General features: G+C 31.6%; 1 protein-coding gene and 1 long non-coding RNA gene across 2 annotated transcripts in view; one reads left to right on the top strand and one right to left on the bottom strand.

Moving 5' to 3' along the window:
* Window positions 1-299: 299 nt before the first annotated feature.
* On the bottom strand, window positions 300-2,321 carry LOC143239500 (uncharacterized). Its single transcript, XR_013021215.1, has 3 exons — window positions 2,165-2,321; window positions 1,083-1,255; window positions 300-319 (listed from the first exon to the last, which is right to left on the bottom strand). It is a non-coding gene; the product is annotated as an uncharacterized LOC143239500 (long non-coding RNA).
* Window positions 2,322-5,229: 2,908 nt separating this feature from the next.
* LOC143238962 (developmentally-regulated GTP-binding protein 2-like) overlaps window positions 5,230-18,162 on the top strand; it is a 38,371-nt gene continuing 25,438 nt past the window's right edge. The window contains 5 exon segments of the mRNA XM_076479641.1: window positions 5,230-5,345; window positions 5,348-5,380; window positions 6,773-6,858; window positions 7,626-7,697; window positions 9,659-9,748. Of these exon segments, the coding sequence (XP_076335756.1) occupies window positions 5,318-5,345; window positions 5,348-5,380; window positions 6,773-6,858; window positions 7,626-7,697; window positions 9,659-9,748 (309 nt within the window). The 5' untranslated portion in view covers window positions 5,230-5,317.

Genomic DNA, 18,162 nt, shown 5'->3' with positions numbered 1-18,162 from the left:
TAGCAGTAAACTTGGGCATTTATCCAACAAACTTGGATGAGAGTAACAAAAATGGAAACATTCAACATCAGATAGGAAATGGAGAACACAAAGATGCTTTCTAAGTGAAGGATAAGAGTTTTACAAGGATAAGTTGAATAGAGGTACTATAATAATAGCAAAATAACATGCTTGATGAGTGTTCACTTCAATAATGACATAAACACATCAATGATCATTTAGATCAAAGTAAAGAGCATGGCAAAATGATAACTGAATCATGTCCTACATGGTCATTTACCTTGTTTATAGGTTTCTGGATCCAATGGATATCCACCATCTACCAAAATAGACATTTTCATCTGTCATCGAAGTCAAAGATTACTTGGTTAAAAAAATATTTAAGATATTTAAAACCTGGTCAGTCATTAGGAAATGTTGAATGAACATTCTAACAACAGACATGTTATTGTGTAAACCAAATTTACTGTTGTATGAACCTTCTAACAATAGACATGTTATTGTGTAAACCAAATTTACTGTTGTATGAACCTTCTAACAATAGACATGTTATTGTGTAAACCAAATTTACTGTTGTATGAACCTTCTAACAATAGACATGTTATTGTGCAAACCAAACTTACTTAGATAGTGATTTTGGCTATTATTGTTGCACTTGTATCCTTTATTTCTGTTGATATTTACTGTGCCTAAAAATTTAACACTGGTTATGAAATAAGTAATCGTGGTTGACATAATAGTCATTTCACCTCATTACACATAAACACATTGAGATTGTACTTCTTAATAATTACTCAACATTATGAGCTCAAATCCAATCTTCACATGATTTAGTTACACCATGAAGGAAACAGTCACAAAGATAAAGATTAAAATAGAAAATATTTACAAAATATAAATCATGCCATATGATCATTTAATTATACCATACTGAGAAATTAGACAAAAATATACAAACACAAAAAACAGTTTGAATGCTAAAGATCGAAAAACAGTAAATACAGATACATAACAAACAAAGCATACAAAAGAAACTGAGTAAATAAATTAAAGCAGAATGACAAAAAAAACTTGAAACATACATGCGATCTTCCATCATAGTGAAAAATTCAAATGAATAATGCTCTTCAGGGTCCACAGTAGACAACAGTTGGTATTTGTAGTGTTTTTCTTCAGACATATTCTACATGATTTATTACTACACAGAGTAGATCATAAGAGAAAACACTGTGCGAGCAGCTTTCCTTACATGTAGCTAAATAAAATTAATGAGAAAAAAAAACAAGCAGATAATATTATTTCCTACAACTGAATAAAACTTGATCTCTGCAAATATTTATTATTGAATGTCACAACAAGTTTCACACAAACACAAAAGTAATGAACAAAACGGCTCAATCATGCACAAAACATTAATATAAACATAAATTACATGCTGGTCTACCATTTGGTCCTTTTCTATTTGTTGTGTTAAAAGTAAACATTTCTGAAAAACTGCAAAGATAAACATACTACAAATATAAAAGAATGCTCCTTTATAGTTTGTTATTTTTTTTATGCAAAAATTTTACGGCTCGTTTGGGTTGTGAAAATATTTTACGTAGAATATTTTTTGCATATATATTTCTCTACAAGTGGCTTTTCTCGACATTACTGATAGGTTATTTTAAGTTACTTGTTATGAAAATATATGAATACCTACAAATTGTTTATTTGAGATGCATGTCTTAGTTAGTCTAACTAAAATTACAAAACACAGAACCAATACCAGAAAAAAACATTTAAACTTTAAATCAAAGTAATACCAAGCAAAATTATAATAAACTCTATAGACTAGTAACAGAACTTTAACGTGTTTGATTAGTTTTAAGACTTGAAATAGCCTAATGTTTACTTTTGTTGGTATATATAAACATTTATTAATGTGTAATTAGTCTTTTCCTACTAATTGCTACTATTTTCAACAAGTTGTACAATTACAGTATTATCACCAAGTCTAAACTATTACACGTCACCGGCACGGAAATACCAGCAGAATTAGTCTTAGCCTTACTTTTGAACGCAAGCTCAACATCTACACTACATACTCCAGTGTGTCTTAGACCAAAATTCACAATTTAATTTTACGAGTAGAAAATTGTTATAACATATTTTTCATTCTTACAATTTATCTTCTTCGAGTTGACAATCATCATCATATTCGAGCATCATTCTAAAACAACTCCTCAGTTTAATCTTTTTATTCCCTTATGGTTAGATTGACGCTATCATTATCTCCTAGTGCTAGAATTACCGACAACTAGATTTTAATTTGGCTTTATGGTTGTCTCTAACTTTCACTTTTTGTAGAAGTGTTTCATTCTTTCATTGTTTCCAGAAAGAGAAAATAAAACGAAAATATTTCATATTTAATTAAAATTATACGTTTTAGTGAGATTATTTAATTTCAAGAAATATCATTAAATGGTAAAATATTAATATGTTATTTTAAAGAGGTACATCTACTTTACTTTTGTCCAGTTCTCATGTCTATGCTGCTACGGCTTTTATTAATTTGTCATGTGCCATGAATCCGTCATTTTACACGAAATATCTGTATAAGATACTGGCAAACTTCTCCAAATATTTTGCATACTTGACTAAGATCACCTATTTTCTTCATATCCTGCTCTAGAACTTACTTTGGATATTTCATTCTGGCGTGTCATTAAGGCAGCTATTAATGCTTGATCGTCTTAACACTATTTCAGATGGAATGTTACTTAATGTTGTTAAAACCGGTCATTTAAAATGGTATGAATCTATTGTAACTTTTTTCTCTATAGTTCGTTTGTTTGTTAATTGGGTATATCAACTCACCGTAATTTTAAACAAGAACCGAACATCAATAAACGCAAAACAAAACGAAGTCATCATAACTGGACAAAATTAACACCAAGCAGTGTCAAAATACCTTTATTAAGCTGTTAAGCAATCTCTAGTCGAGTAACCTCTTTGTTTCATTATACATATATCAGGTCATCCCATCAATAATGTCCGAAAATTTAATACAGAAAGTGGATAATCATTTCTGTCTTTGTAGATTCTATAGAAGGTTTAATGGCGAAATGTGTAATAGACGTGTATAAAAATATTCAGACAAATAAAAGAAATTAACCCAAGTCCACTTTTTCAAATCATTTATCCAAATAACTCTCATGAACATGGATGTGTTTGAGGAGCACATTAGGCTTTATGAGTTTAAAAAAGGCAATAGTGCAGTATAAACTACGCGAAACATTCAAAGGTGGTTTCAAAAGTTAAGATCAGGTGATTACAGCTTAAGTGATGCGTTACGTTCAGGTCGTCCTGTTGAGTTTAATGATAACTTGCTGCTGGCTGCAATTGGTGTATATCGTGCTGTAACAGTTGAAAAATTAGCACAGAAGCTTAATTCAACCCATAACAGTTCACCGTCATCTGAAACAACTTGGAAAGGTGTCAAAACGTGGAAAATGGGTCACCCATGATTTTATAGAAGCCAACCTCAGAGCAATAATGGAAATTTGCACTTCTCTGCATTCTCGTTAATGTAACTCACTTTTTTTCGGCAGGTTAGTGACTAGAAATGAAAAATGGATATCTTATGAAATTGTTAAGTGCCACAGACAATGGTTCAGTGCAGGTACACTGGCTAATGTACAGCTAAAAATGGACTTCCACCCTAAGAAAGTCTTGTTAAGCGTTTGGTGTGATATTATTGGTGTGGTTCACTTTGTGTTGCTGCCACTCAATGTAACGATTATATCAGAATTCTATTATCAAAAGTTAGAGGGCTTGAATGTTGCACTGAAAGAAAAGAGGCCTGCTTTGATCAATCTTTCACCATCAAATAGTGGAATTGACCGTCACATAATATCTCCCCCACGGCTGAAAGGGCGCGAATGTTTGGTGTGACGGGGATTCGAACCCCCACCCTCGAATTACGAGTCGAGTGTTTTAACCACCGAGGCAAAAAAAGAATAACTAAAGGGGATTTGTTTGAGCTGTTTAAGATTGTTTAGGGAATAGAGTTGACGCCTCATCTTTTTCTCATATTAAATGGTGAGAGTGGTAAGACTAGGGGACACAAGTATAAATTTTAGCAGGGCAGGTTACATCTTCAGCTAATACAGTTTTTTTTTTCTCACAACATGGTTGCCCATTGGATCAAATATGGCTGATGCAGTTAATTCACTGGAGTTTAAGGGAAAGCTTCATATATATTTGATTGATAAAGGAAGGATTTGATATTTTTAGTGTTCATTTTAACATTATGAATAAGGCGGGATAGATGAGTTAAAATGTTACTCTACTGTTATGATTACAGCAGGGAAACTAAAAACCGAAAATTGCAATAATCTCAATATTGCTAAAGCATGTAGAAAACATAATATATTCCTGTACATCACAATAGCATCAGTTGTAAGTATTCCCGGTTTGACTGCGGTCTAAAATTGATTCTTATTAATAAATTTAATTTTATCTTAGATATTAGGTATTATGTATGTTTTTACTTTTGTTTATTAATACAAGAAATGCAAGTCAAAGTAATATTACTAAACCGTAAAACTAATTATTGTCTACTATTGTAAAATATTCAATGAGTTATTTCTTCCTGTCTTTCAGATTATCTTTTATTTTTAACAAACTAAAGACATATCACGTCGTAAAGATATTCTTGAATAGCAAACATTTATCCAATCTTGGAAAAAATTTTGTGAAACGTAATGTTTGAGTTTGTTTAATAATTTAATTAGTAACATTTAATGTTTTATAGAGAATTTCCTTTGATAAAAGACAGTTTTTACCTTTTAATATTGGCATTTATTCAAGTATACATATTTATAGATACACACACCTAAGTAGCGTTACTTTAATTATTGTATGTTTCAAAGCTCTCTACGGACAATTAGTTTTAATTATTAGGTTTTGTTATTTAGTATTTCTACAGAATGTAGCGTGGTGTAAAGATGTATCTGAGATATTGTGTTCTACATACTATACGGTAAGCTATTACTAGCTGAAGCAACATTTCTCTTCATTAACTGTTTAAAGTTTTGTAATTGTTTTTACAAGATGCAGTGTATACTAAATGCATTTTTTTGTAATAAAAATTACGTGAAGAAAAAACAACAACCATAAATAATGTATTTTAGTATTTGAAGTTGTGATTATTTTTGTGAACACCAGAGGCCGCGTTATTATTTCTGTGTGGTAGTGTACTATAATTGGCGATAAGTTGTTTTTGAGATTAATTATTAGAGGGTGATAGTAGTTTGATACATTTAAGGTAAAAATGGGGATTCTTGATAAAATAAGTGAAATTGAAAAGAAATCACACGTACCCAAAAGAATAAAGGTACGTCGAATGTAAATGTAAAGGACATTTACGATGTAGTTAATATACGATTTACGATGCTAATAGTAATATTAACACTTCTAAGTTCTATTAATACTACTAGTATTAGTAATTAATAGTAATACAACTATTAACTATATTATTACTAATATTAGTAGTAGTTGTTCTAAAATACACTGTAAATTTATACGTAATATTTCACAATCACACTGCAAAAGCAAATAAACAAGTGGAGAATCATAATTTACTGTTTGAAGGTTCCGAATACTTTTGCGAAACTGGTTAGTACTAAGAATGTGTCATTTTTCTTTAATAAATTAAAAATACAGTTATAGTTTCGATACAAATTAACATACGGTCCATCTGCTATCCTCCAGAAGCTTTAGAGGATGTGAAAATATCATGCTTTGGAATATAATGAACTTAAATGTCCCATATTATCAAAATTAATAAAGGTAGGCACTGCTATACTATGATTATGTAAGATTTGTTCTGCCCTTGTATAATATCTTTTATCTTCATATATTAACATTCAAACTGATTTAGGTGTTCTGCTTTGGACTGTAAAACCTGGTCAGTTTATGCAGAGTACATCTACATTTTAACTTCTTATGAAAAATTGATCTGTTATGTATAATTAGTTCATTGTGCAGAATCAACATCTTTTAGTATCAACCAGTAATGCAAAACTTGAAGAAATTAAGCAAATTCTGACACATGAAAGTTGTGTGAAATAGCACAATACAGTTTGGGTTATGAATGCACATACTGTGCAATATATGATTGCAACATCTACTGTTCTAGCAGATCTTACTTTGGATGAACTAGGACCGATATACTTTTGTCAAAATTTAAGCATAATTATATTTTAACAGATAAATGCTGACTTTCAGCATTCACTCAATTTATATAAAATCTCATACTACTTTCACTTTTATCTCCTCTTTAAGTGCATGTTTTAGTTCTGAGAATATGTTTACAAGAGTGTTTTACTTGTTTTTTAATGTTTAGTTTTATAAAACAGTGTTGAATTAACATTATGATAGATTAGATATATCAACCCTGTGATAACACAACTGATGTTAATAAATTAAAAAATAAAGAATTTGATACGTTAGTGACATACTGTGCCTGTTGACTACTTAGACTATTATCATTGCCATGTGAATAGCAGTTCTTGTGCTAGAAAAAGGTATTTGTTTTGTGATTAAACAGAGCAATGATTATTATTAACCATTGAAATAGCATGACTTTGAAAACAGTGCATGAAATCTTTTATTTTCCTTGAAATAATACAAGCTATTTGTAGCTAATATGGGTGGTAGGATTGTCACAGTATAAATAAAAACCTTTGGAGGGTTCATCAATAAAATTATATTTTTGTTCTCATAGCAACCGAGTACCATCTGGGGGTTCTGAAAGCTAAACTAGCAAAATATCGTGCTCAGTTGATTGAACCTTCTGGAAAAAAAGAAAAGGTGAGGATACATCTATATGATTAGTTATATCACATTGATAATACTGATATAGATTTATACTGTTCAACTTGTGCCTTATATTCACAATAAATATATTCTGATTCCAGTTCTTTTAGAATAGTTGATCTTATCTTAATCTGTATTTTCTGTGTTTTGATGAAACTTTGTGGACATTTCCAGCCAATTTTCTTTGTGTTAGGATGATATTTGTGCTGCTTGGTATTTTTTTCTAGCACTTAGTTGTGAATCATTATAGACTACACAGATATATCTAAGTCCCTCAAGCCTTTAATTGTGAAACTGTACTGACATGATCATCACAAACTAAACAGTTATATTTGGCTAAGTCTCTCAAGCCTTTAGTTGTGAATCAGTACTAGCTGGTACTTTATGATCAACATAGACCAAATAGACAGCTTTGACTGAGTTCTTCTTCAGGCCTTTAGTTGTGAATTGTTACTAGGGGATAATTTACAATCACCATGGACTGGAGAGAATTGTGTTGATTTATGTTTGTGTTACTTAATGTAAAAAAATATAAATATTTGTTATTGTATAATAATAATTGATTATAATGTTTATGATGACAAGAAATGGCTTAATTTGCTTCAATTAAAAAGACAGTGTTTTTCAAAAATTTTATATCAGATATCTCTGTGTGTATGTACATATCATTTTTTTCCATTTTTCTGGTTATTGACATTTATGAACAAGAAGTCTGCTGTGTATGGAAGAAATCAAAATCTGTTTCTGTGTGCTTCATTTAGGGGGAAGGTTTTGATGTTATGAAATCAGGTGATGCTCGTGTAGCACTTATTGGGTTTCCATCTGTTGGGAAGGTAAGAAAATTCATGTTTAACATCAAAGAAATTAAAGAAGACTTGTGTTTAAAGAAAGAATTAATATTAAAATAGCTGTAGCTTGCATTTAGTAAAATAAAACTAAATTTTCAATGTAGTTAATTTGGTCTTTAAAATGATATTGTAGTGACAGTTTTGAAATAATTTTAAACAGATGATTTCATAATTGAAATCATTTTTAACAGAAAATATGCATCATAAAAGTTAGCATTACTTATAATGTGTGTGTTAGTTGTGTTGCAATACCAGTAAATGATATTTTAGTCATGTTTCGTTACTTATAATTTGTTTGTTAATGATGTTTTTGTTACTTAAATTTTATTGTTCATTATGTTTTATTTTCTTATAATTTGTTTGTTACTCATGTTTCATTACTTATAACTTGTTTGTTACTCATGTTTCATTACTTATAATTTGTTTGTTAATGATGTTTTTGTTACTTGAAATTTATTGTTAATTATGTTTTATTTACTTGTAATTTGTTTGTTACTCATATTTCATTATTTATAATTTGTTTGTTAGTCATGTTTGTTTACTTAGTTGTTTGTTGATCATGTTTCTTTACTTGTAGATTGTTTATGATGTTTTGTTACTTGAAATTTGTTTGTTAATGATGTTTTTGTTACTTGAAATTTATTGTTAATTATGTTTTATTTTCTTATAATTTGTTTGTTAATCATGTTTTATTTACTTATAATTGGTTTGTTAGTTATGTTTCTTTTTTATAATTTTATTAATCATGTTTTTATTACTTGGAATTTGTTTGTTAGTCATGTTTTATTACTTATAATTTGTTTGTTAGTCATGTTTTATTACTTAAGTTGTTTGTTAACCAATGTTTTAGTACTTACAATTTATTATTAATTATGTTTTATTTACTTATAATTTGTTTGTTAGTCATGTTTTATTACTTATAATTTGTTTGTTAGTCATGTATTATTACTTAAGTTGTTTGTTAACCAATGTTTTAGTACTTACAATTTATTATTAATTATGTTTTATTTACTTATAATTTGTTTGTTACTCATGTTTCATTACTTATAATTTGTTTGTTAGTCATGTTTTATTACTTATAATTTGTTTTTGTTAGTCATGTATTATTACTTATAATTTGTTTGTTAGTCATGTATTATTACTTAAGTTATTTGTTAACCAATGTTTTAGTACTTACAATTTATTATTAATTATGTTTTATTTTCTTATAATTTGTTTGTTAGTCATGTTTCATTACTTATACTTTGTTTGTTAGTCATGTTTTATTACTTATAATTTGTTTGTTAGTCATGTATTATTACTTAAGTTGTTTGTTAACCAATGTTTTAGTACTTACAATTTATTATTAATTATGTTTTATTTACTTATAATTTGTTTGTTAGTCATGTTTCATTACTTATAATTTGTTTGTTAGTCATGTTTTATTACTTATAATTTGTTTTTGTTAGTCATGTATTATTACTTATAATTTGTTTGTTAGTCATGTATTATTACTTAAGTTATTTGTTAACCAATGTTTTAGTACTTACAATTTATTATTAATTATGTTTTATTTTCTTATAATTTGTTTGTTAGTCATGTTTCATTACTTATACTTTGTTTGTTAGTCATGTTTTATTACTTATAATTTGTTTGTTAGTCATGTATTATTACTTAAGTTGTTTGTTAACCAATGTTTTAGTACTTACAATTTATTATTAATTATGTTTTATTTACTTATAATTTGTTTGTTAGTAATATAGCATTATTTAAGATTTATTAGTCAAGTTGCTTTGCTTATATGTTTCTTAGTCATGTTTCATTGTTTATAATTTGTGCGTTAGTCATATTGCATGACTTCTGATTCATATGTCAGTCATGTTGCTTTATGTTAGTTGTATGTTAGTGATGTGTGAAAGTGTGAGTGTGGGAAACGTCTGTTATCATGCATTCTTCTCTCTGCATAGTCTACTCTGCTTAACACACTGACAGATACCCACAGTGAATCAGCAGCATATGAGTTTACAACACTGACCTGTATTCCTGGAGTTATTCAGGTTAGTAACATGAAGAAATCAATTTATAGAACTGTACTTTCTTATTGTTAACACTAAATAAATATGTAAAGTCTGTTGTAGAAAAACTGTGTCAGATATGTCGACATCTAAGTAGATGTGAAGTTACTACAGATGAGCCATGTTTTAAACATGTATAAAGCTTTGATTAATAGTTGAAGTTACTTCAGATATTCCATGTTTTAGACGTGTATAAAGCTCTGATTAACAGTTGAAATTACTGCAGATAAGTCATGTGTTAGACATGTATAAAGCTCTGATTAACAGTTGAAATTACTACAGATAAGCCATGTTTTAGACATGTATAAAGCTCTGATTAACAGTTGAACTTACTACAGAATAACCATGCTTTAGATATGTATAAAGCTCTGATTAATAGTTGAAGTTACTACAGATATTCCATGTTTTAGACATGCATAAAGCTCTGATTAACAGTTGAAATTACTACAGATAAGCCATGTTTTAGACATGTATAAAGCTCTGATTAACAGTTGAACTTACTACAGAATAACCATGCTTTAGATATGTATAAAGCTCTGATTAATAGTTGAAGTTACTACATAGTAGCAATGTTTTAGATGTGTTGCAATTAATACAGAGTAACCATGTTTTAAATATGTATAAAGGTCTGATTAATAGTTGAACTTACTACAGATAAGCCATGTTTTAGATATGTATAAAGCTCTGATTAATAGTTGTAGTTACTTCAGATAAGCCATGTTTTAGACATGTATAAAACTCTGATTAATAGTTGAAGGTACTACAGAGTAGCAATGTTTTAGATATGCATAAAGCTTTGATTAATTGTTGAAGTTATTACAGATAAGCCTTGTTTTAGACGTATAAAATTCTGATTAATAGTTGAAGTTACTACAGAGTAGCAATGTTTTAGATATGTATAAAGCTTTGATTAATTGTTGAAGTTACAACAGATCAGCCTTTTTAGATATGTTATAAAGCTCTGATTAATAGTTAAAGTTACTACAGAGTAGCCATGTTTTTAGTATGTTTGAAACTCTGATTAACAGTTGCAATTACTACAGAGTAACCATGTTTTAGATATGTATAAAGGTCTGATTAATAGTTGAAATTACAACAGGGTAGCTATGTTTTAGATATGTATAAGGCTCTGAATAACAGTTGAAGTCACTACAGAGTAGCCATGTTTTAGGTATGTATAAAACTAATTGTTTGTGAAGTTACTACTTAGAATTCACGTTTTAGATGTAGAAAACTCGGAGTTTGAAGTCTGTCACAGAGAAGCTATGGGGTCATTCCATGTCAAATCATCTAGGGGGGCTGCAGGTGACCCCCACAGAATTCCTTGAAAAAATCTACATGTGCTCATCTACCCATATAATGAAAAATTGCCAAAGGTTAGATTAATATCTCTAATAGTTTCTGATTTACAGCCCTGTAAAATTTAGTTAATTTTTTGTTATTTTTGGCGAATTCATTTTCTGGCAACTTTGGCTGCTTAAAGCTGCAAGAGTAATGGTGGTAGAAGGCTGAAATTTGCTACACTGACTGAATTAATCTCAGAAAATTCAAAAACGGTCTCAAACCAAGTTTATCTCTCTTAGGATTTTCATAGTGAGGCTGAAAAAATCAGCTGGAAACCCAAAATTGTAAAAAACATTTGTTTATTTAACAAGCCTTAGCTCTAAGACTTAATATGATACAAAGCTGAATTTTGTTTTTAAATTTCCTATAACATCTCAGTTGATAAATCAGCAATTGTTGTAATTAAAAGTCTATTAGATCTCCTGTAAAATAATGTAGTTGCATGCAACTTTTTATGATTTAGCTAAAAATAGCCCTACTTCAGGCTACAGTTTAATCATGTCACCAGTTATTCAGCCTTTTCAGATTTTTCCCATATATTCTTACATCTCTGAATATGATCCACAATAAAAATCAGGGTGGTGTTCAACCTACTTTTGAGTTATAATTTTAAAAGTATCCTCTGTCCATACATTTTTATTTAAAACAATTCAGTTCAGGTGTGTTACTGTGTGCAAATATATCCATATAATTTTGAAAAATACCTGTCAGAATTTTATGAATTCCACTGAAATATTCTAACCAGCCTTTACAATGTTATATAATGAAGTTGTAAGAAACAAGAAAGAATTAATTCATTTCTGAACAAGTTTATTGACATAACTAGTTAGATCACATGGCAATGCAAATATATTGTGTATGCATTACAGTTACGCATATATGGCTGAGTTTAAGATTCATAATATAATACATACAAAGATAAATCAGACACAAAAAGCATAGTGCTACAACAGAGGATAACTGAGAAAAATTATAGTCATACCAAACTGCAATAATCGTAACAATGAAATGTTTCAAAAACTACTTTGGCAATAAATTAGCCTTAACAACATCAAATAAACACTGATTTGTTCAGACAGCTTTAATAAATTTCTAAAATTTGAGTTTGGTTATATTGAGATCACTTTGACTTAGAACATAGAGGCGAGCACTACTGCCTTGCACGGTAGGTGCACTTATCAGACAAAGAATATGTTGGAAAGGAATCCAACTTTCATCTTTACGTGACCTTGCAGGCCATGGGAACAGTTCATTTCTTGATTTCTTCATAAATAACACATCGGAATGTTCATCTGATCTATCTTTTATGTTTCCCACATACTATTCATGATCGTATATGCATGCCACATATTTCCCTGACTGATAATTGTCATTGCTCTCATTAGACCCTATTTGAGCTGCTGCAGCATCATTTTCACTGCTACTACCAACAGTTACAACTGTGTACAGATCATCACCTTCTCATGTACAATTTGTTGGTAGAATAAAGTTATGATGTGACCTAATACCTGCCACAGTTTTGTATTTTTCATAGTGCTCAAGTAGATCAAACTTTACACAATTCTGCAGCACTGATTCCTGATTGATAAGAAAAAACTGAATGCCCTGAATGTGGTCCTTTGCCCAATGTTACATATCACAGACACTTAAAATTTGATAATTTATTATTTTACACAACCTTGATTTTTTTGAAGATCATGTTCAGAGATGTAAGAATATATGGTAAAGTCTGATTAGAATATTTCAATGGGATTCATAAATTATTTTAAAATTGAATGGATATGTTTGTACACAGTAACACACCTGAATTTTTTGTCAAGTAAACAATGTATGGTCAGAGGATACTTTAAAATATTATAACTCAAAAATTAGGTTGAACACCATCCTGATTTTTATTGTCGATCATATTTAGAGATGTAAGAATATATGGTAAAATCTGAAAAGGCTGAATAACTGGTGACATGGTCAAACTGTGGCCTGAAGTAGGGCTATTTTTAGCTAAATCATAAAAAGTTGCATGCAACTACATTTTTTTTACAGGAGATCTAATAGACTTTTAATTACAACAATTGCTGATTTATCAACTGAGATGTTATAGGAAATTTAAAAACAAAATTCAGCTTTGTATCATATTAAGTCTTAGAGCTAAGGCTTGTTAAATAAACAAATGTTTTTTACAATTTTGGGTTTCCAGCTGATTTTTTCAGCCTCACTATGAAAATCCTAAGAGAGATAAACTTGGTTTGAGACCGTTTTTGAATTCTGTGAGATTAATTCATCCAGTGTAACAAATTTCAGCCTTCTACCACCATTACTCTTGCAGCTTTAAGCAGCCAAAGTTGCCAGAAAATGAATTCACCAAAATTACAAAATAAATTAATTAAATTTTACAGGGCTGTAAATCAGAAACTCTTAGAGATATTGATCTAATCTTTGGCAAATTTTCATTATATGAGTGGATGAACACATGTGAATTTCTTCAAGGCATTCTGAGGGGGTCACCTGGAAAATTTTCCAAAATCTGGATGATTTGATATGGAATGACCCTATGTTCCCAAGACAATAACACCTATCTTTTCACCCATATGCATTCCACTGGGTTTGAGCTAACTTCACTCAAAGTGATTTTTAATGTGAACTGCACTTGTGGATGATATCATTCACCAATAGGAGGGCAGATTCAACAAAAGTTCTTCACCAATAGGAGGGCAGTACAATCTTCATGTGACTCTGTGGACTTGCACTTGTGAGAACATTATTATTTTCTTCAAAATTATATTAAACGAATCAAGTTAAAATTTCTCATCTGAGTTCAGTTTGAGGTTTTCATTTGTTAACAAAACTTTGATGTTCATTTGCTTTAGCTTTTGTTTCAAAAGCTTTAATTCTTCTGATGAATTCTCAAGTGGCACTGACTTTTACTTCTTCCTGTATAGGTGATAATGTTACACAAACAAGCCATATTTCTACTGTGGTGTTGGAAATATTGTTGACTGTTGAGCAATGTGCCTTCTTTTAAGTGCGATATTGAACAGGAGGGTGATGAATCAGATCACGTGTTCTCTCCATCCGAAGTTCCTCTCTGCACCTCTCTACTGGCTGTTTTTCTTTTATTCTTTGTTTCATGATCCTAAACCTTAATGATGTAATGCTTATTCCTTTCTAGAACAGTTTCACACATGGACCAACATGTCTCATTCTTCTTTGTTCTCATGCTTGTAGCTATCTTTCCATTTTAGATTTTCATTCATTGGATCTGTATTTTCTGCTTGGGAAGCAGACCTCTTGTGTTCTGTCTTGTTATCTGATGCTCATTTCTTGCATCTTCATATTTTATTCACCCCTGTCCTGTAGTGCTTGTTCTTCATACACCTTGCATCTGAGATACTTCATTTTGTTTGAGAAGGGTTTTCAGGGGAGGTTTATCTCATTCCCAAGGTGGCCCAAAAATATTATTTACTTAGTTCTTTTGCTGCTGGGTTAGAATATATTTCTTACCTGCATGACATCCATCAGGGTTTATTTCTTCAACTTGATGTCTTTGGTAGTGTTCTTGATGCATTGCAGTCCAGAGCCAAAAGCCTGACATCAGCCCTCTTTTAACTCATTTCTTACCTTTCATAACCTTGCAATTCTACTGATGCTACTTATCCAGTTTAGTCTGCCCCTGATCTTCCCATTTTTACCTTCCAGACATTCTTCTTCTTCTCATCTTCCCCCTACCTTTCATCAGATTCATTGCATGTCTTATTGGTGATTATCCTGTTGTCTATTTTCACTGACTTTTGGTCACTCTGCTCTGCTCTTTGGTCTCTCCCCTCTATCCTCTTTCCATTTCCTTCCTTCTTTCCTCCAACTTGGCCCATTTTTGGAATCTTGAGGTTGTAGTATCAGATCTTTTGAGAATGTATATGACACTTTTCTTTGTTTTACTTGTGTCTCTTTGTGTATCCCAAGAAGATTGGGGATTGGCATCTGGTAATTGACCTTTCTTCTCTCAACTAATATTTGGTCATTTCATGATTTCAGATGAAGATTCTTTTTTTGTCTACTGGTTCTTTTCACCTTTGCTGTGGATAACTAAGGTTAATACAATTGAACACCTTCCTCCACGTTCTGATCACACCATTTTCCTGATGTATTCTATGATAAGTCCAGTGGAATTGTGTCTTTCAATTCCCTCCATTTCCCTTTGTCATAACACTGGATTCTTGTGAATTCAGTTGAGTGATGAAGACTTTCTCTTGGCACTTTCATGGCCTGGGACTGAGATTCCACTCCTAAATGGTCAGCTGGCTACTCTTAGCTTGTTTCCAGGCAGTATTCTCTTCTGACATTTCTCTTTGTATACAGGAGGCTGTTTGTCAAGATATCCAAGTTATTTTTCATGTCCATTCAATATTTGGTATATCTTGACATCATCTTCAGTTCTAGTCTTGGTTGAACTCAGCCTTCTCCCATTTGATTGTGAGCTATGGAATGTTTGGTCACCAAGATTTTTACTTCTTATTCTGCACAAGAGGTTCTTTTGCTCATGGGGACTATAGCTTTCATGGAACCATTTATTTCTTTGGGGGGACACGCACACGTGCCTCCTGTAGTGGACCTTGTAAGATCAATGGATTCTTTCTTAAGTTTCACTTTCCTTAATTGTGAACCTGCCCTTTCCTGTACTTGAATAATTGTCAAGGTTACTGAACTGTGTCAATACTATTTTGGGTATTCCATTACCACCCACACATGTGATTCATTCCTACAATTTCATGGCTGTTTCTTATGAACACAACCCAGTACCTTTTGTTTTTTGACATTGGACATACTATTCTAGATTCATTTACATGGGTTTTCTTGGTACTTGTTGTATGCTGGGAATTATGAACTTGGCAGAAGATTCTCAGTTGGGCATACCTCTTGTAGATACCTTTGCTGTTACTTTCTACTCCATGTTCTCTGTTCCTCATTCTTCAGCTTTGACTATCAGTGTTCTCAGGTTGAGTTGTTCTAACCCTTTTCTGTGTGCCTATCTTCTTTCCTCAGTTCTTTGTGTTGATAAACAACACTTGTTTTAAAGTCCTACTGAGGGTACCTCTTTGGATATCCGAGTCTTAGTTTTCTGTGGTTACTTGCTTGGCATCCAAATCTTCACATTTTCTACCTAATCTTCTCTTTCTGTTGCTTCAACTTTATATCTACATTTCTTAACAAGGAATATCATCCATCTGGGTTCTGTGATTGTGCAGCATTCTTCTTTCTCTTCCACTATGTTTGTCTGTCAATGAAATTGGCAGATTTTTTGTTATTGGTCCATATGTTACTCCTTTTCTCATGGCTATCTTGTTGTTGGCTACTGTATGCCTTTTTTACTTGTCTGTCTGACCATGGTTTGCCAGTTTACACTGTAATTGGTTATCAGGCAGCCTTTGTCCAGTATATTTCACCTTTTCAGGTACCAAAGCATTTTCTTTGCCTGTTGTCTCTACTGTATTCCACTTTATTTTTTACTAACCTCCTTGCCTAACTGCCATGCCCGAGTAGGATCTCAATATGGTTTTGAACACATTCTAATGTGCCTCATTGAAGCTTATTTTATTTGATTATCTTTTTCTCAAAACTTTTTTCATCCTTCCTCCTCTCTTCCAGTCACTGTCATTTGAAAGTCTTTGTGGTTAATGCCCTCTCACATTCTCTTCCACTGCACCTATGTCTTCCTCTGCCTGGACTAGTTTTTCTTTCCTAAGGCTTCTGCTGTTTGGGAAGACAACTGTCATTTCTCTCTTTTACCCTAACTGGATGTTTGTTATTCATTATCTTCATAAACTGGCTTTTTAATATGCTGCAGGATTTTAGCTTCACCCAGTTGTCATTCTACAAAACAGGATTCTTCCAGTTGTCTGGTATTTCCTTAAAGTTGTGTTTATATCCCCAAATCATAATTTAATCATCATCAGGATAATAGATAGTATTCAGACTCTGGCTCTACCAGTTTCCACCATAAGATGGAGTATTTCGTTAGATCACTAGAAGTATATTCATGGTGAATTTACTCAGTTTGGTACACACCATACCAATTCCATGGATTACCTTAGAAAAAGCTAGCACCTTGAAAGTGAGGTTGATTTATGCTTGATAGCTTTTAAAAGATAGGGTTTCATGGTCACTTATTACACTGTCCCCAGCCATTTCTGGCTGGCAGTCCAATGGGAATTTGCACACTTTTTTTAGATCTCCTAACAACATTACCAGCCCCTCTTTGAATGAAGAATGGGAGATCCTTGTTATATACCAGTTCCTAACCACTGTAATGGTGTACCATGGAAAATCCTTATTAGTTGGATTTAGCAAAATAAGATAAGAAGTAGGTTGATGGTAATATGGGTCATCCCTTACACAACTGATTTGTTCTTCTGCAGCCATAGTATGTCCAGTAGCATACACGATACTGTCTAAGTGAGCCCTAATCTCACTACACTTCTTGATTTACTGACTGTTTTGTGCATGTGTTCATTTGGTTGGTTGTAACGCTGTCAGTGTAATACGGGTCATCCCTTACACAACTGATTTGTCCTTCTTCTGCAGCCATAGTATGTCCAGTAGCACACACGATACTGTCTAAGTGAGCCCTAATCTCACTACACTTCTTGATTTACTGACTGTTTTGTGCATGTGTTCTTGATCATGTTCCACCTACTTCACGATGCTTCCCTCCCTTTCATTTTGTGTAGAGAAGAAAACACCTTGGTGAAGTTGAGATGCAGTCTGCCACAGGTGTATATCCCTTTGATGCTCTTGTTATCAGATGTCACATTTCATGGGCTTTTGCCTTCAGGCAGTTTTTGAATTGGGCTCATATAGGTTTACTTTTTGCACTGGCTTCTCTACTCACTTCAAAGTGGGATTCTAGCATTTCTTTGTGAGAGGTGATTTGTTGTATTGGAGATTAAAACTTTCCTAATCTGAAATTATATTTTCAATAAATACTGGCTTCTTCATACATTCCAGCCTATTTTCCCCAACTCTTGTGCACTTTTTTATCTTGCCTTGTTCAAGAATAA

The sequence above is a fragment of the Tachypleus tridentatus genome, chromosome 13 (assembly GCF_004210375.1).
Source record: "Tachypleus tridentatus isolate NWPU-2018 chromosome 13, ASM421037v1, whole genome shotgun sequence".
In the NCBI taxonomy this organism is placed as follows: Eukaryota; Metazoa; Arthropoda; class Merostomata; order Xiphosura; family Limulidae; genus Tachypleus; species Tachypleus tridentatus.
The sequence above is the reverse complement of the archived record's forward strand: the minus strand, read 5'-3'. Positions and strand labels throughout refer to the sequence as shown.